The sequence below is a fragment of the Suricata suricatta genome, chromosome 7 (assembly GCF_006229205.1).
Source record: "Suricata suricatta isolate VVHF042 chromosome 7, meerkat_22Aug2017_6uvM2_HiC, whole genome shotgun sequence".
Lineage (NCBI taxonomy): Eukaryota > Metazoa > Chordata > Mammalia > Carnivora > Herpestidae > Suricata > Suricata suricatta.
In genome coordinates, this window is record NC_043706.1 from 13,494,475 (window position 1) to 13,512,968 (window position 18,494).

Below are 18,494 nucleotides of genomic sequence, written 5' to 3' on the forward strand. Positions count from 1 at the left end.
AGAGAGAGAGAGAGCGCGCGTGCATGAGCAGGGGAAGGTCAGAGAGAGGAAGACACAGAATCCAAAGACCGTTTCCAGGCTCTGAGCTAGCTGTCAGCACAGAGCCTGACACAGGGCTCGAACCCAAGAACCGTGAGATCATGACCTGAGCCAAAGCTGGATGCCCAACTGACTGAGCAGCCCAGGTGCCCCACTAACACAGTGTCTTAACTTGCTCTCACAAGCCTCTGACTTCGTACATGCAGATCCCTCTTTCGGAGTATTTCTCCTCTGTCTCCCTAGAAAGCCCCCCGCCGTCAGCCTTCAGTGATACTTCAAAGTAATACCCACAGCAACAAGCACACATCTACTGTCCTGTTCTCTGAACCAGAGGGGATTCAGTCTTGCTCATCTTAAGAACCCTCAAAACCTAGCCTACAGAAAACCTGCTGAGACCCAATAAATACTGCTCAAAGAACAGGTTGCTCCTGCAGACCATTTCAGGGCCTTCAGAGCCTGACACACTCTTACCTTAGAGCCCTCCCCCCCCCAATTTACAACTTCCAGAAAGAAAAAATCACCAAGAATTCTCTATTTAGAAATATTTGGCTAGGAACACATCTTGTAATTTAGACTATTTTTTCTGTAGTTACTGATCAAAATTAGGAATTCTTACGGGGAAAACATCTAATTTTCAAATTTAAGTGAAAACTAAGATCTTATGAACATTATGGAACACTCACCTAACCTTCACAATATATTTTCCTGACATTTAATCCCTTATTAGTTTCATTGTTAAAGTTCTTTGTTCTAGAGCCAATGATTTCTCCCAAGCTGTAGAACTGTTCGGGAAGACTGACCTTTTATCCCCTGCTAAGTTACACAAACTCATTTTGTTACTACTGTGTTCAAATAAAAGCCAAAATTAACTACAATCCTCCCACCTTTTCCACAAAGTGAAACCACATCAGTCACTTAACAATACTGTGTGTGTGTTCTTTGTGGTATTTTCCTTAAAGGTTTCCTATGCCATGAGGCAATGAATACTGAATACAAAACATTTTTTTCAAGATATTAGAAGATTAAAAAATAAATTTTAAAAAACCATGTTTTCCAAAACTTAGTAACAGACTCCCAAGGTTTTAAATTGCAGAGATTCTACTGCATGAAATATTTTTTTTCCTCTTTTTTCCTCAGATGTTTCTTTCTAATGAACTGACCATTACAGTTCCAAAATTCTGAAATGGCCAACAGACCATAGAAAGACATTTCTTTAGGCGCCTGCTTGAAACCAACAGCTTCAACAAACTGCTGGCCTTGATTCAGGGCCAACACTGCATGTAATATTAAATTGAGTTTAAAAGAAATAGAAGTATAAAGGAAATAGATTAGAGGAAATAAACTAGTTATAAGAAGCAGTATCCTCTCCAGTGGCAATCTTTATAGTTTTCTGAAATTCCCATGCTTTCTATAACAAATTACTTTCAGGGGCACCTTGGGGGATCAGTTGGCTAAGTGTTCAACTTCGGCCCAGGTCATGATCTCACAATTCAGGAGTTCAAGCCCCACGTCAGGCTCTGTGCTGACAGATCAGAGCCTGGAGCCTGCTTCGGATTCTCTCTCTCCCTCTTATTCTCTGCCCCACCCTGGCTTACGTATCCTTTCTCTCAAAAATAAATTTAAAAATAACAATGGGTTACTTTAGTAACATGTCAGTGAAAAATGACGGTAATGATGATTTAAATGGTATCACTAGGGAAATGGATGTGCCGCCCACATGGAAATAGTACCAGCCACAAAACAGGTGCTCAGTGATGAAAGCAGTTCTATGAAACAAACTCCCAGAGAGCTAACAGAAAACAAAGACAAAGTAAAGAACAGCAGACAATGACAACTTTGAAGCCAAGAATGCATTGCTATACTGAAGTCAGGGATAATATGAATGCCGTGATTAATTAATACCACAGGAAAAGTATTCTCAAATGGCTCAAAACACTAAAAGGCAGGTGAATAAACAGGAACACGTTTTCACTCAGTCAGCATTGTCTATGTATACAACATACCATGAAGACAGCTACAAGAAGGTTTCTAAATTGAACTACCCTGGCTATCTAGAAAAGCCTGCTCCCCAAAACAACAACACAATAGAGCTTGAGGCCAAAAGAGAAGTGACCACTATGTGCATTCTAGTCTCTACAGCTATACGTGTTAAAACAGTAGCCTATAGTCACATACGGCTTTTTTTTGTGTTGTTTGTTTTTGAGACAGAGAGCATGAGCCAGGGAAAGGCAGAGAGAGGGAGACACAGAATCCGCAGCAGGCTCCAGGCTCTGAGCCGTCAGCACAGAGTCCGACATGGGGATCGAACTCATCAACTGCAAAATCATGACCTGAGCCAAAGTCAAGACACTCAACTGACGTAGCCACCCAGGCGCCCCACACTTTAATGAAATAAAACTAATCAGACCAGCAGAGTATCGAGGACTCACAGACTCCTAGATGGCTACCGTGTAGAATGAAGCAGACCCCAAGCGTCCCCGTCACTGTGGAAAGTTCTACAGGGCAGTACTCTTACAGATTCTTCGTGAATGAAGTCTCAAGACCCTTTCTTCCAGTCTGTGGATGGCAACAGCCCCTGAGTGTCTCTGCTGTCCTCTGCTAGAGCTCAGACCCCATAAACAGGACAAGTCAGACAGACAGGGACTTCTTTCCAGGCAGCAGAGTGGGGAAAAAGGGGGGCAAAAACGGAGCAGCAAGGGAGACGGGAAAACCGCAGGCTAGACCCATTTATAAAAAGCTGCGAGCTTATCCAGTAAACTAAGAACTGTAGAGAAACCCTTGGCAAAGCACCTACCCCAAAAGGTGATTTTCATCATCAAGGATTTTAGGCAATCCTGATGCAGCTTGAAAGTAAAAGGCCAGTGATCACTACTTGATACTCATGAACCAAGTGCCAATGAAATCGTCCAGAGTTAGACTCACATTTTGCTGTCCTCAAGGCTATGGTCAGAAATAAAGGTGTTAAAAAAAACCCACAAACAGAGGATTCTGGGCTCGCTGCCTCAGTTCCTACATACCCAGGGGACCTCCAGGAAGAAACCACCACCGCGCATTCATTCCTGTATGCAGGTGGGAGTCGAGGGACGGGGAAAAGCCTCACATGCCACAGGAAAGAACAGCAGTGGCCACAGAGGATGCCAGTCTTCTAGAGCTTTCCACGCCCCCCCAAATTCTGCAAAATAATCCAAACGTTTCCTAGAGTAGGATCTGGCGATTAGGAAGAACATCGTGGGGTGCCAGGGTGGCTCAGTGGGTTCAACAGCCAGCTCTTCGTTTTGGCTCAGGTCAGGCAGGATCTCTTGGCTCAGGAGATAGAGCCCCACATAGGGCTCCGTGCTGACAGCAAGGAGCCTGCTAAGGATTCTCGCTCCCCCCCTTCTCTGACCCTCCCCGACTCACTGGACTCTGTCAAAATGAATAAACAAAACAAAATGAAACAAAACAACACACCAAAACGAGAAGCACCTGGGTGGCTCAGTCCGTCGAGCATCCCACTTCGGCTCAGGTCATGATCTCATGGTTCACTGAGTTCCAGCCCCGTGGGGCTCGCTGCTGTCAGCACAGAGCCCACTTCAGATTCTCTGTTCCCCTCTCTCTGCCCCTCCCTCCCTCATACTCATTCTCATTCTCTCTCTCTCAAAAATAAACATTAAAAAAAAAAAAGGAAGAACACTAACAGGCCATAAACATCAGCCTACCACTCGTCATGGAAACAAAACCAAACAGGACAAAGGGATGCCTCTCACGTTCTTTTTGACCTAAGAAACCCGCGAAGGGCAGACTTCACAGTGGTACCCGGCTACCTGTACAAACAGACCTAGCGTAACGTCTGTGCTCATTACAACATACCAACTTTTTCTGAGGCATCCTATGTTGCTATAAGTGGCTAGACTCCAGGAATTGTGGTTGAATGAATTGACACATGGCAATGGGAATGGTTACATAACGTAGCCTCTAGGACTTCTAAAAGGCTGCTGCAAATATAGAAGCGCTAGAATTTTCTTTCTTTGACCCTCCCCTGAAGTTGCACAGCCCAGATGATGGACTCATGGGGCCACTTCCGCCTCCCTCCAGGCCTCTCGCCTCCCGCCCTCTTGCCCACACCACATGCCAGCCCAGAAGCCTCAGCGACGACAAGATCCAGCGTGCTGGGCGCTGCGCCCCCACACACCCCAAACGCCTGTGACCATTCCTGGTGCAAGATTTTCCCATTCCCAGGAACGACCTACTGGGGAAAACTAGGGTTTGCTTCCTTCTAGCTCGGGCAGAGGAGTATCTGCTCTCCAACGCCTAGGGTGAGGTCTAACCACAGGATGACGACATCCAGACCCAGGGAATGCAGCAAACAGATTTTAATACAGCCCCTAAGGTGTGCTGTTTTATGACACAGCTCTGGCTTTTATGGGAAGCAGTTAGGTAATGTGTATCTAGAACCCTGATCACAATTACCCTTTGAATGCTCGCTTCCCGCCAGATACTAAGGACCTTAAATAAATCATCTCATTAATCCTAAGAATATGGCCTCTGAGAAAGAAATTATGACTCCGTTTACAGAGCTGGGAAACAAGAACAAGAGCCAAACAGAACAGCCATGTTGTGTGACAGGGATGACAGCGGGACCCTCCCTGCCTGTCCCCAAGTGGAGATGGATGGCAGTGGTCTCCGGGGCCCAGATCTGGCAGGAAGCTGAATGCCCAGCGCTTCCCCCCCCCCCCCCCCCAGGAAGGCTCTAGATCCTCAAGTTCGCAGCTCCAGGGCCCCGAACTAAGACCACAGGTGCAGTTTTGTTTTACAGAACAGGGTGTCCTTGAAGATGCCACATACAGATGCCCCAGCTCTCCGTGCCCGGCCCCTGCCCCCACCAGTCAATTCCTCGGACTCCAAGCACTCGAGCTGGATTCTTTTTCACAAAAAGGCTAAGAAACTGGAGGAAGAGGTCCGGGGAGCCGGCCAGCCGGAGGGCCATCGCGGCCCATCCACTACCAAGAGCAGCCACTTGATGGCAATCTTCACCTATTCCCTTGGAATTCTTCCATTGAGAGCGACCCCAGGAGGGTAGGAGCAATGGAGAACTTGGACAGCGCCGGAAAAGGCATCCCTGCCGGCCTCGAGCAGGCAGAGACAGGGCGTCAAAGGATGGGTAGAGAAAGCACACCAACACGCTGCCCTCAGTTATTCTCCCGCCCGTGGACCTCTCCAGGGCCCCGGGGGGAAGCCACATACAGATTTCTATAGTCAGACAAGTCAGGAAGATGGAAATTTCTCGGGCCCCGGGACACAAGCACATCGAGCTTTCTATCAACAGATTGAAGCACGAGGCAGACAGATGGTAACAAACAGGGTAATTTATCAACGGCAAACTCCCGCTTCTGATCTCAGCACCTTGCCCTCTGAATCCATGGGGCCGGGGCCCAAAAAAATGGAAAAAGGCAACTTTCCTTCTTTGGGGGGTGTGACACTTGTTGAATAAAGCAGCCCAGCACTTTTCTTATTTAAACTGTAAATGAGGGGGCGGGGGGAATTCAAAGTTATGTGCGTTTATCTTCTTGAGAAAAGGCTCTCCAGGAAAAAAGGGGGGGGGGGGCAGGGGTGGAAACACCTTGCAAAGTGCATTCACTGTATATTTCTATTTTCAGCGGCAGGAAGATTAACACTGAGATGGTGGGGGGAGGGTCAGCATGATCAGAAAACGGTCCCTGGTCTTGACACAGACCAGGTCCCTCCCCACCCCCGCCACAGTTCCACCTGGCCCTTTGCGACGGCTTCGAAACTCTTGGCTTCTCAATTTATAAGAAGAGTTCAGGCAGAGAGTGGAGGGTTTGCCAATATTTTCTTCCGAGGGATTCAGAAAGTGCCAGCTGAGAGCCTTCCAACTCACCCTTTAAAACTCTGTAACACTTTCCAACTGAGTAAACTGGAAAGGCCCTTTTCAAATAACACTGGGCTGAAGTTGGGTAAACTGCTGAGTGCGGACAGGGGGCCGCTCAGGGACAGGATGAGCAGTTCGCAGCGCAGATCCCTCTAGAAACCACCAGGCCTTCCTGTGTGCCCCAACAACACACAGGCCCCGAGCCTGCTGGTCTGCAGAGGGTTCGCTGACCTTCCAAGGCATCGCGCCTAAGGGGAGGTGCGAAGGTTCCATCAAAAAGCCCTCAGGAAGAAGGAAGGTTTCCCCCGGGGGAGGCCCTGAGCAGCGTTCGTGCCTCAGAAGGGAACCAAAATCATGCAGAGCCCTGGAAAAGCGGAAGGCAGGCTCTGACACCATGGCAGCACCAGAAGCTTGGGGGGGGGGGGGGGGCGGTCTCAGGCACAGACGTCTTTCCCGGTCACCCAGCAAGCCCAGGCGCCATGCGTGACCCGGACACCCACCTGCCCAAGGGAAACCAGGACCTGCTTGCAGGAATGACCCGAAGACCCCGGCAGGGCAGGTCACAGGGAAGAGGTCCTATGTGCAGAGAGGGCTGAGATGCTCAGGTCCGAAGCAGGAAGGAGCCCACATGCTAGGGACAGGCAGAGAGCAGTGGAGACGAGGAACGGGTCCCGGGCCCCGGGCTCCAGAGGGGAGAACACTGAAGCTGTCATGTGCACAGGGCCAGCCTGAGACAGGTCTGAGGTTATAAAACAGCTCACGTTTCCCTCACTGGCCCGCAACCTCCTTGCAGGAGAGACCGATACTGTTTTATGATCTTCCAGAAAGAAAATCGTGAGGAAGCGGATTTCGGGGCCCTGCAGAAGCACCCGAAGACTACAGAGAAGGCTAGAAGGACACGGGATGGGCAGGTGAGATTCAGTGACAAGTTGTAAATTAAGGGATTTATGGGGTGTTGGATAATTTCCCCCAAAACACGCCCCATCATCACCCCTCTGGCTCTACAGATACTCCATATAGGACACTGAGCATTTAATGAAGCTCAAATAGGAACATGTGATTTCCAAAAAATCTAAAAGGTCCTCTAAATGTAGGAAAATGGGATCTAGGAAAGGCCCAAGATCTGATAGTAGTCACAGCTGCGTAGACACACCCATCACGGAACTTAAATCGTGAAACAACGCGCGCCCAGACAACGGGAGGCCTGGATCTCCAGGAAGGAGGAGGGGAGGACGTTACCGTTTACAAGCGTGCACACAGATACGCGGCGCCTGGGTGGCTCCGTCAGGTAAGCGTCTGACTCTGGACTTCGGTTCAGGTCATGAGTTTGAGACCCACACTGGGCTCCGCACAGACAGTGCAGAGCCTGCTTGGAATTCTGCCCCCAGCCCCCGCCCCTTCCCCACTCTCTCTCAAAATAAATACGTAACACTTTGAAGTACAAATGAAATGAACTCGTGTATAATGAAGATTCTTCAACTTTAAAAAAAAGGTCATGATTTCCCCCAAATTGACCAAAGAAACATCCATCCAGGGCCATCTCGATTGCCACACCTTCCCAAACCCCTGGGGCCTTCGAAATCCGCTGTTTGCCCCTTTCCTGGGGGATCTTGGCAGAGGGCAAGCAGCTCCTTTGTTCATGGGTTTGGTTTCAATCCCCACTGATAAGGGATTTAGGAAAACCCAGGAGAGGTCTCAAAGCAGCCACTCAAGAAATAAAAACCCAAGGGGCACCTGGGTGGCTCCGGCAGTTAAGGACCAACCTCAGGGGCGCCTGAGTGGCTCAGTCGGTTAAGCTTCGGGCTTCGGCTCAGGTCAGATCTCACGTTCGTGGGTTCGAGCCCCACATCAGGCTCTGTGCTGCCAGCCTGGAGCCTGCTTCTGGTTCTGTGTCTCCTTCTCTCTCTGCCCCTCCCCCTCTCATGCTCTGTCTCTCTCTGTATCAAAAATAAATAAAATATTTAAAAATAAAAAAAATTAAAAAAAAAAAAAGGATCCAACTTCAGCTCAGGTCATGATCCTGCGGTTTGTGGGTTTGAGCCCTGCATCAGGCTCTGTGCCGACAGCCTGGAGCCAGGAGCCTGCTTCAGATTCTGTGTCTCCCTCTCTCCCTGCTCCTCCTCCGATAGAGTGAGCCCACACCCATGCACTCTCTCTCAAAAAATAAACATTAAAAATTTAAAAAAATAAAGAAACAAAACCCCAGCTTAATTCCATCCAATTGGGAGGAACAAGAACGTCCCCAGGCTCAAACACGGTTTTAGGGGATCCTGAGCTGCCAGGAAATCGTCCTAGTGCCTGCCTCAGCACAAACGGAGACCTGCTGCACCGGGATGTGGAAATTACTGAACCTAAAATTAAAATGTGATGAAACGGTCACCACCCCAAACCTCAACCCCAGTACTGGCGTTAGTACTATTTGCAGCCCCACCCCCTCCAATTCCTATGCTGAAGGCTGAACACCCACGTGATTGGATTGGGATTTGGACGGAGCCTGTGAGGAGCTGAGCAAAGTCAGGGAGGCCATGATGGAGGCGGCACTCATCTGATGGGGCTGGTGGCCTCAGAGAGGAGGAAGACACACCCAGACGTGCTCCCCGCAGCCCCGCACCTCCCGCCACGTCAGCCTGGTGCGGACCCGGCCAGGAAGTAATCCTGCACCGGGAACGGGACTGGCTGGTACCCTGGATCTGGACGTCCAGACAGACTCCAGAGTGAGAAACACGCCTGTGTAGTTTAACTGCCCCCCGCCCCGCCAGCCCAGTCTACGCACACTGTGGTGGGAGCCCACGCGGACTAACACGGACCTCTGCCACAGCCCAGGAAAATGAACACGAGTTGGCAGCCCTCCCGTGCCCCCAGCCTGTGCTTCTGAACCCGAGAGGCCAAGGGGGCAGCTCACAGGCTCCACGCATGGACCACTCTGACTGAACACACATGTATTTGGCAGGGATACACCCTGTGGGTGCTTCTTTAGCATGCCTTCGGAGGAAAGCCAGGACGGGAACCCCAAGGCCAAGAGTTCTTTAAGAAATTTTTTTGTTTTATTTATTTATTTTCTTTTTTTTTAAGAGAAAAGAAAGAGAGAGACAGTGAGAGCAGGGGAGGGACAGAGAGACAGGGAGAGACAGAATCCAAGCAGGCTCTGAGCTGTCAACACAGAGCCCGATGCAAGGCTTGACCCCACAAACCGTGAGATCATGACCTGAGCCGAAGTCGGACTCCTCAGCTGACTGAGCTACCCAGGCATCCCAAGGCCAAGATTTCTTGACTCCAAAAACTTCTTGAATTCTAACCCCAAGGCCAAGATTTCTTAACAATCGCAGAATGGCACGGCCAGAAAGAGAGGACTCCGACCGGGGAAGACAGGCAGAGCTGTTCAAAGGGCCAGCCTGGTCTGGACTCACACACAGCTCAGAACCAAATCTTGGATACAAGACACAATCCGGGACACCTGGGCGGCCCAATGTGTTAAGTGACCAGCTGCAGCTCAGGTCATGATCTCGCGGGGCGTTTGAACCCCGAGTCGGGTTCTGTGCTCTCGGCACAGAGCCTGCTTCAGATCGGCTGTTCCCCTCTCTGTCTGCCCCTTTCCCTGTTCGTGAACAATCTCTCGCTCAAAAATAACTAAAAACATTTAAAAAATAACAACAACCTGGCTCCGCAAATGCCGCCAGGAGCCGGTGAAGAGCATTTGTGACCACGTCCAGCTGTGGGGTCTTATCCGTGCCCACTAAGCCAGGGCTTCTAACAGCTGCATATGGGACACACGTCAGCCACTGGCCTTGGGGCCCCTTCAAGTCTTGACACTCTCAGGCATCTGGAACATTCTGGGCAAATACAATAAACCCACCTATCATAAAAGCTCATGAAAAATCAAGACAGCCACGGTGACAAACCCCAAAATGAACACAGACTTTCAAAGAAGTCAAATGAAATGACACGGGCAGCAGCACCACCTCTGGGCTGACGGGAAAGTCCCGGGTCTACACGAGCACTGGCCACCTGGGTATATGAGCATCTCTGCATCCATCGAATTGCACGAGTAAGATGTGTGATTTCATGCAGTGCACAGTTTTCCTCAAAATATAAAGGGCGGGGGAGCGGTGGGCAAGATCAAAGCCAGGAGTCCTGGGGTCAAACCCTGATTTGCTGTACAGCCTTGCACAAGGTGCAGAACACTGGAGACCCACAACACACACCCACAAAACCGGACAGTAATAGGTTACAATAACGTTATGAGATTAGAGCAGTAACTTATTTCTTAAAAAGCCCAATTATAGGGGGCGCCTGTATAGCTCAGCTGGTTGGACATCCGACTTTGGCTCATGATCTCATGGTTTGGGAGTCTGAGCCCTGCACTGGGCTCGGAACTGACGGTGCAGCGCCTCCTTGGGATTCTCCCTCTCCCCCTTCTCTCTGCACCTCCCGTGTGTGTGTGTGTGTGCGTGCGTGCCTGCGTGCTCTCTCGCGCTCTCTCGCTCTCTCTCTCAAAATAAAGAAAAACCCAATTTTAATGTAAACTCCCAAGCAACGTATCTTGTACTTGAATAGGCATTCCACAAACGAGGTTAAGAAAGGCTACAAGGGTGACCCAATTCCAAGGATCTTCAGGAGGCGCAGACAAGGGTATCACAATTATGAATACGCATGCACTTTGGGGACAGGGAAACCAGCATGGGCTGTGACCCGGGGAGGATGTGTGCACACTTCCGGAATAAAACCTGGAGTCACCCGTGGGACAGTCTACCCCTAAGCAGAGAGGTGCGTGTCCACAGCACGGCAGAGGGTGCTGCAGGGGGAGCGGGGAGGGGCCGGCGTGCAGAGCTGTCTGCACACCCGGCCGCGCTTACACGCGCTGCACGGAACCCAGGCGCTGCGTGCAGAGCAGCAGCGAGCTGGGATGGAGCGCTTCTCTCCTGCGCTTTCTGTCCGTTGTGGGGAGGCCACTCGCCGTTAGCAAACAGCAAGAATACAAGGTCACGCAGGGAGAAATCCTACGCAGAGAAATCTTACAAGGCAAAATGGTTAAGGGTAACCGACAAATGAACAAGTCTCAGGAAGGATACTCTGCCTCAAGCCTCCAGGGGTGAGCAGGCACCTGAAACACGGGCAGGGATCAGGCACACCATTCTCTAAAGGGAGAGAGTTGTAAACAGAAGGGGCAGAAAGCCCGAAAATTCGGGTGGCTTTGAACAGCAAGGAGGCCAAACCAGGGGAGACGGTGGTAAGAGGACGGGACAGGTCCTGTGGCCTGCGTCAGTGCGTCGCACCGCGGGAACGGAGCGTGAGTGAATCTGCAGTTATAAATGACTGTTCCGGCTGCCGCCCAGTGGGGTAAAGAGGCAGAAGCTGAGAGAACATGGGGGACCCCGCCAAAGCTGGGGGTTACGTACTGGTGGCAGCAGTGCAGACTCAGCTTTGGAACAGGATTTGCTCAAGGACAGAACGCAAAGTGTGGAAAAATCAGAAATAGAGCAAACTTCCGAGGTTTGGACCAAAGGAACTAGAAGAACAGAACTGGCGCTTACGGACCATGGGAAGACAGGCAGAGGGCAGGTGGTGGAGACAGAACTGGCTTAGGACACCTCATGTTTGTGAGGTCTTCCCAAGAAATCAAGGTGTAGAGGCAAGTAGGCAAGTGGAACTCGGGACAGGTTCAATCATGTCAAATGCCACCAGGGGGGCAGATAAGGGGACACAACCTGGAAACTTGATTTGGCAACTGAGGTCATCATTAAGCCTTAGTCGTGGCCCCATTCTAGGGGTTCAAAGGAATGTGAAAGGGGAAAGGATATTAACATGAGTATAAATAGTACAGGGAGATGGACTCCTTAGACATTTTCTATCCAGGAACTCTGCAAAAAGAGATAAACAGCAGGGGGGACACAAGATCAGTGGAGGAATTACTTTATTAGGAACGAAACTACAACAGGTTTTGCTTACTGGTGGCAGTCACCCAGTACAGACGTAAATAATGAAGATGGAGAAGCTCCCTCTTATAGAGATGAGAGATCAGGGATCACAGCGTACTTCCACCCTTTGGCCCTCAGGACCAAGCTGGGCTTCTCTGAGAAGGGAGACCAGCAGAAAGACGGACCACACCCACAACTATAGACCACACGTCCACCCCACCGAGTCCTATGCCCTTCCTCTTAAAAGAGCCCAAGAAGTGATGAGGAGGACAGAATCTGGGACGGAGCGGACACAGGAGGTGGGCTGAGAGAAACAGAGGGCCAGGGACCCTGCGCACAAAGGGACAGGAAAACAGAGCAACTTGAATTCCGTTTTATTACTCACAAGACCACCTACATTCTAAAGACTCAATCTAGTATCAACCCATGGGACCTCTATCAAGAAATGTCCCAAGAGCATTACACTTAGGTCCTACAGTGAAGACACCAAAGACATGGGGAAGGACATCAAGCCTTGGTTCTAAATGTTTATTTATTTGAAAGAGAGAGTGGGGAGACAGGATCTAAAGCAGGTCCCAGGTTCTGGCTGTCAGCACAGAGCACGACGTGGGGCTCGAACTCACAGACTGCAAGATCATGAGTTGAGCTGAAGTCGGACACTTAACTGACTGAGCCACCCAGGCGCCCCCTCAAGCCCTTTATTCTTTTAAAGTTTATTTATTTTGAGATCAAGAGAGAGAGAGAGCAAGGGATCGGGTGAGGGTCAGAGAGAAAGGAGGAAAGAATCCCAAGCAGGTTCAGTGCCATCAGTGGGGAACCCGACATGGGGCTCAAACTCCTGAACCCAAAGATAATGACGTGAGCAGAGCCCAAGTCGGGCCCTTAACCCCACTTAGACATCCAGGCACCCCTCAAGCCTTTTCAACTCTACCGTTTGCAAGAATAAAATGTAGCTTTGTTTTTCTAACAAAGAATAAATTTAAGTTGTGAATTTTCAGTGAAGTGTATTTACCCTTCCTGTTGCCTGGCTTCTTTCACTTGGGAATGTTGGCTCCTGCATCAGGGACACAAGAAAGAAAAGTCTCCAAGGCTGGTGTGTTCCAGAAACCCAAACGTGCAACAGCAAACGGGGGGGGGGGGGGGGGGGCGCAGCAGCCAAGGACAGAGGGAGACAGAATCTGAAGCAGGCTCCAGGCTCCAAGCTATCAGCACAGAGCCCGACACAGGGCTTGAACTCAGGAACCGTGAGATCATGACCCGAGCTGAAGTCGGAGGCTCAATCAACTGAGCCCCCCCCAACTCAGGTGCCCCTAAGCGACTTTCTTCAGGAGGCACCCCAAAACCATCTTTCCTGAAGTGGGGACCATCCTTAGAACAGCTAGATGTGAATGCTTCTGGGCCAAAGCAGAAGGGACAAGTGCCCCCCCAACACACACCCCCTCCCCCATCCTCTGAAGACACCTGTTCGACCGTGACACATGACAGTGCTTTCAGATACAGCTACGGAAATAAACTTCCATTCACAGACCATGTGTTCTGATTTTTCATTTTGACTCAAAAGGCATTTTTATTTTACAGAGTGATCAATGAATTCGTAGAACTTAGGCCCAAGTTTCATTCTACAAAGAGAACATCAGGAATCTTTAAGATGTTGATGGGAGTCCAGGGGCGCCTGGGTGGCTCAGCTGGTTAGAAATCTGACTTTTGGTTTTGGCTCAGGTCACGATCTCACGGCTCGGGAGGTTGAGCCCTGTGTCGGGCTCTGGGCTGACAGCCCAGAAACCTAGAACCTGTCTCTCAGTCTCCCTGACCCTCCCCCAACTGTGCACACCCAACGTTAAAAACGATTTTGAAGGAGTCCAAAATTCTTCTCCTTCAAGGGGGGAGAAAAAAGGTTCATGGGAAGTTCTGTAACTACACTTTCAATGTCAGCCCTTCCCAACAAATCGTTGCCAGAAAGGCCCTGTGTCACGTGAACAGGACAGACTGGGGAGAGCCGACCCGGCGGTTTGACAGCAGCATTAAAAATTCCAATCTCTACCTGTCGGTGAATAAAACAGATGCACCTGCGCCCCTGTGGGTGCCAATCAGTAGGCCATCTTTTGACTGCCCCCATCAATCATAAGCTCTGACCCAAATTTGCCCACGTTCATACTTCTATTGCACCCCCCCAGCCCCGAGGTCCCCTTCCTAGTGAAAAGACGTCACATGCTCTCCTTCAGAAGAAATTGCTACTGGGAATTTTTTTTTTTTAATTTCCTACAAAATCTTAGTTTTTCAAATCCTATCTTTACAGAGGGTTCCAAAGTTACTTCTGTTTCTCCAAGGGGTGGTTTAAAGTCAAGATACAGAAAGCCAAGGTTGAAAAGTCCGGCTGCCGAGGTCTACTTGCGTAGACTAATGGCTAATCCAGGCTGGTGGATCATTTCCTCATCTGCAAAATGGCCTGTTCTGAAGACTAAACCTGTGAAATACAGACAAAGTGCTCGAACGAGAACAGGGCAATGGCCCCGTACCGATCAGCCATCATGACCTCGGTTCCCTTAAATCTACTCAAGGTTCTCTGGCTGGCCAGAGGGCTTGCTGGATCCCAGATGACATTTATAGGAAGCAAATGAAACTCAAATACAGCTAATAGCTCCCCTCTCTTACTGTGTAATTATCTGTACTCATTTGTGCAGCATGTTATTATTTAAATGTCCCTAATTTCAGCCCCAGCGGGCCAAGGGCCCTCAAAGAGTGGCCGAGGCCCTAGCCTCTGCCAGCCCTTACCCATGCTTTTGTCAATTTATGGCAGCCAGAAGAAGTGGCATTATCTACAGCAGGAAGCAGGCAGAAGGCTCTCACGATCAGCAAAAATCGAGTACCACCTCCCCTACGCCTGGTGATAACCAACACGCTGTGATGAGGGCTCCAATTCCTACACAGACAATCCGTGAGGCTGTTCAAGACTCATGTTCACACCCTTACCTTCTAATAGGACCAGAAGAAAAAAGAAAAAGAAAACCCAAACAAAAACAAAAGGGGAAAAAAACATTTCCGCTGGTTACCTTAGAATAGTGGAAGTAAGATTGATGGCAAACCTGGATTTTAGAACATAAAACAGGAGTCTCCCTGCGATCCTGTGTCTGCTTGGGTTACTACTGCTATGCTAGCCCCACAGGAACGGGACAGAATAGGAGCTGCTGGTTCCGTGTGTCCGTGTGTTAATGGACGCCGACCCCCACGCACCTCACACGGGAGGGCAAGGACGGAGATGCGGGCTCATTGTTCCAGCACGCCAGGCGTTAGGGGGAGGGAGGTCCGTCCGTTCTCCAATTAGACAGAGGTACATCAACCTATTCTATTTGTGAACGCAAAGTATTACCGGAAAATGGAATCTCCCCCAGGAACTCCGGGGAGACCAATAACCCAGAAGCATCCCTGAAAAACGATCCAATGAAAAACAAAAAGTGTTTTCAATACCCCTGTTGCAAAGATAACGGCGTCATTTTCATCCCTCCTGTCTTCTGAAAAAAGCACTAGGCTCGAAGTGCCACGGCTGGAGTTGTGATTCCAATTCTGCTACTGCGCTGCAGACAGCCGTGTCACCTTAGAAAAGTCACGTCCACATACAGCACTCGCAAAGCCCCACAGGACATTTCAGCCAGCTTACAGATGACAACACCAGGGGTCTCCGACAGGTTACTACCCAAGGCCCCCAAGCAGCAAAGCACGAAAACAGGGGGAGGGAGCCACAGGGACAGCAGTTAACCCTCCCCTAAATCTGGACATACCCACCCCCCCCAACCCCCAAATCTGGGGACAGGTACCCGCTCTGATCCTCGTCTGGTCACTTTCCTTCCCCATGTCCTAATAAGGGCTCTGTGCTGGGCAATTCAAAACCCTACCACCGGACAAATTTCGCTGACAACCAACACTGGGCCAATGGATTTCCATTTTTACAGGAGAAGCTCAAAGGTTAGGCGACTAACCAACACAAAACAAAAACCAACACGCACCTTGCAGGGCTGAGAACACCACTCTCCCCGCTAATCTGTTTTCATTTGCCCCCAGAGCAGAAGCCGAGGCAGTGATACACGGCCTAAGACAAGAACATCATTCCACCGCGTGGAGTACCAGGGGAGCGTGAAGTCTCCATTCGCCCTGGGGACACGCTCACAAGCACACGCACGTCCCCGCATGTCCCGAGAACATGGCCTGCATCATCCTACCTCCAACCTCCGCTGCCAAAAAATCCGGGATGCTCTCCACACTTCCTGCTCCCTAGGAGAGCACGGCTCAGGTTCAGGGACCCACAGGGAAGGAACTGGTCTCCCCATCTCTCCAGGAGTCCCTCCTCCCCCCCCCCCGAAGAAAAAGCACTTCAACTCGTTAGCTGCCTCTGAGAAAATTATTCTTGAAACACAGAGTCCTGTTTACTCAGAACGGCCCTGGAAATCCAATAGACAGAACAACAAAAATGTGGACTCAGACCGTTGGCTCCACCAACATCAACAAGAACCAGAACTAGGCCTGTTCACAGCCATTCCACCACCAAAAGAGAGACGCCTTGGGAATCTCAGTGCTTAAAAACACACAAGAAAACGACACGTCGGTCTTGATCAGCATGAAATAGAAAAAAAAAACCCTTTTCTTGAACGAATTCTTGTACCAGTTCCATAAAGTCTTCAATGATCCCAAGAGACCGTTCTTTGCCACTTTTCTCGGAAATCCTTCCTGAGCACCGTCAAGCCCCTGACAAGGCCAGTAAAAATGAGAGCTACGTGCGGGCAGCTAGCTGGCAGGGTCGGTTTCCTCTTAAAAGAACAAAAGGTAAAGGCCTTCACCTAAATTCCACCTTCATTTAAGCCTGGACACCCAGCTAACTTGTCTGAAAAGCTCATCTTCCTCCGTTGGGTTGTTTTTGGTTAAGAGATTCCAAAACCACGAAGGCATTTCCCTTCCTAAACAGCAGAGCGAGAGGTTGGCTGATCATGACAGTAAGATCTACGCCCCTAGCTGCTAGCGCCCGACTGTGACTCCAGGACACAAGGATGTTCTCCCCGTCACCCCCCCCCCCGACTCCAGTCATAAACGTATATCAAAACACTACGTTCGCTGTGAAGCAGTGACAACGTGATCCATCACATCGCATGTGCGTCCAGATTCTGTGACACCAGATTCTACAACGTCCCTTCTGTGCAGGAGAAAGGTTCAAAAACGGGGGGGGGGGGGGAACGAAGGCTTTCCCACGCACGTTGGCTCAGGCTTCAGGGGCTTCCGGTTTCAAGTCACCCGGTACCAGCAGAGAGGGCCAGACCCGAGGTCTGAGAACCCCGCCACGGCTCCGTCCAGGTCCCGTCTGTAAGCAGGGTTCCAACAAGAGGCTCCCAGGCAATCCACCTTACAACTCAGCCGCACGGACAGAAACTGGGGGCCCCGAGTGAATCTGTCACTCTGCATGCTGCCAAATACAGCCCCCCACCCCCACCATACGCCTCGATTACTACGTGACCAGAGCCGGGACTCCAAAACCAGACAATCCCCTCTTTTCCTCATCTGCTTGCGCCCAGCAGGGAACACACCAGAACATGGTCCACTCATTCACCTTTCTCGGTAATTCTCAAGGACGAACAAAGTTCAAGAGACACTGGAAGGTCGCCATGGCCACATCCCCTGAAACGAAACCCAGGCTGTGACCGGACGCTCGGTCACGATCACCGGGGGATTCCAACTCCGTCGTGCTAACCTAACCCTTCCAAAGAGCCCTCAAAATTAACTCGGGTAAGAGCACATTTCCCTCCAGGCTTCAAAGATCCGTCTGATAATCACACAGGAGCACGTGCACACGCACGGGCATCCTTGGCCACTGCACACCAGCCGCCACCTAACGGCCTGATCACCAAGGTAACGGGTGTGGAGGGGGTGGCGGAGCCGGAGAGCAGGAAGGGCAGTAGCGCATGGTGCCTCCCAGCACCTTCCTATGCCATCAGGGGAGGAGTTCATAGGAGAGCCTAGGACTGGCCTTAGCTGTGGCCATCAACGCTTCCAACCCCACAAACCTTTTGCTGGTTCCCTAAGGCAATCCAGGGAGAGGAACAGCCCCACGTCGAAGCAACACAGAAATGCAGAGAGCCACAGAAACACCTATTAAGACAGAGTCTACATTCAACCCAGGACCTAGTAGAAATCAGATCACAGCCCATGTGGGATCTACAGGAAACAGACTAATTAAGGCACCCTGCAAATTATATTACACAGCATAGAAAGGAGCATTTTAAAAAATGAACCTGTAAACCCAATAGGATGTCCAAAACAACTTCGGCGAGGGGCCCATCCCCCGCGAAAGCACCAGCTGCCCCAAAACACATCCGCTTCTAGAAACAAGGCCGTACCCGAAGCCATCGTCCGAGTCCAACAAGGGAGTCGACTCACCATTCACGGTCTTCAGGCTCCCAGCAAGGCCTTCCCCGTGCTGCCTCTTCTGGGCGTTCTTGAACTCCTTGAGGGACAGATAGAGGACTTTCCGCACCACCCTTTCTTCTGACCATGGAATCCCATCACTGTCATCCTGCAGGAACAGAAAAGGGAGAAGGGAAGTCACTTACAACAAAAAACGAGTAAACAGCAGGAGCGAAAACAAATGGTGGGAAACATCCCAAAGTATCAGAGGCAGATGCACTTCGGGC

General features: G+C 50.4%; 1 protein-coding gene and 1 non-coding gene across 2 annotated transcripts in view; both read right to left on the reverse strand.

Annotated features, from left to right (window-relative positions):
* Positions 1-18,494, reverse strand: part of JARID2 (jumonji and AT-rich interaction domain containing 2) — a 260,643-nt gene that overhangs the window by 117,551 nt on the left and 124,598 nt on the right. The window contains exon 2 of the mRNA XM_029943136.1: positions 18,241-18,376. Coding sequence (XP_029798996.1) covers positions 18,241-18,376 — 136 coding nt within the window. The remainder of the gene's footprint in view (positions 1-18,240; positions 18,377-18,494) is intronic.
* On the reverse strand, positions 1,175-1,311 carry LOC115297330. The gene has a single exon (XR_003911416.1). It is a non-coding gene; the product is annotated as a small nucleolar RNA SNORA2/SNORA34 family (small nucleolar RNA).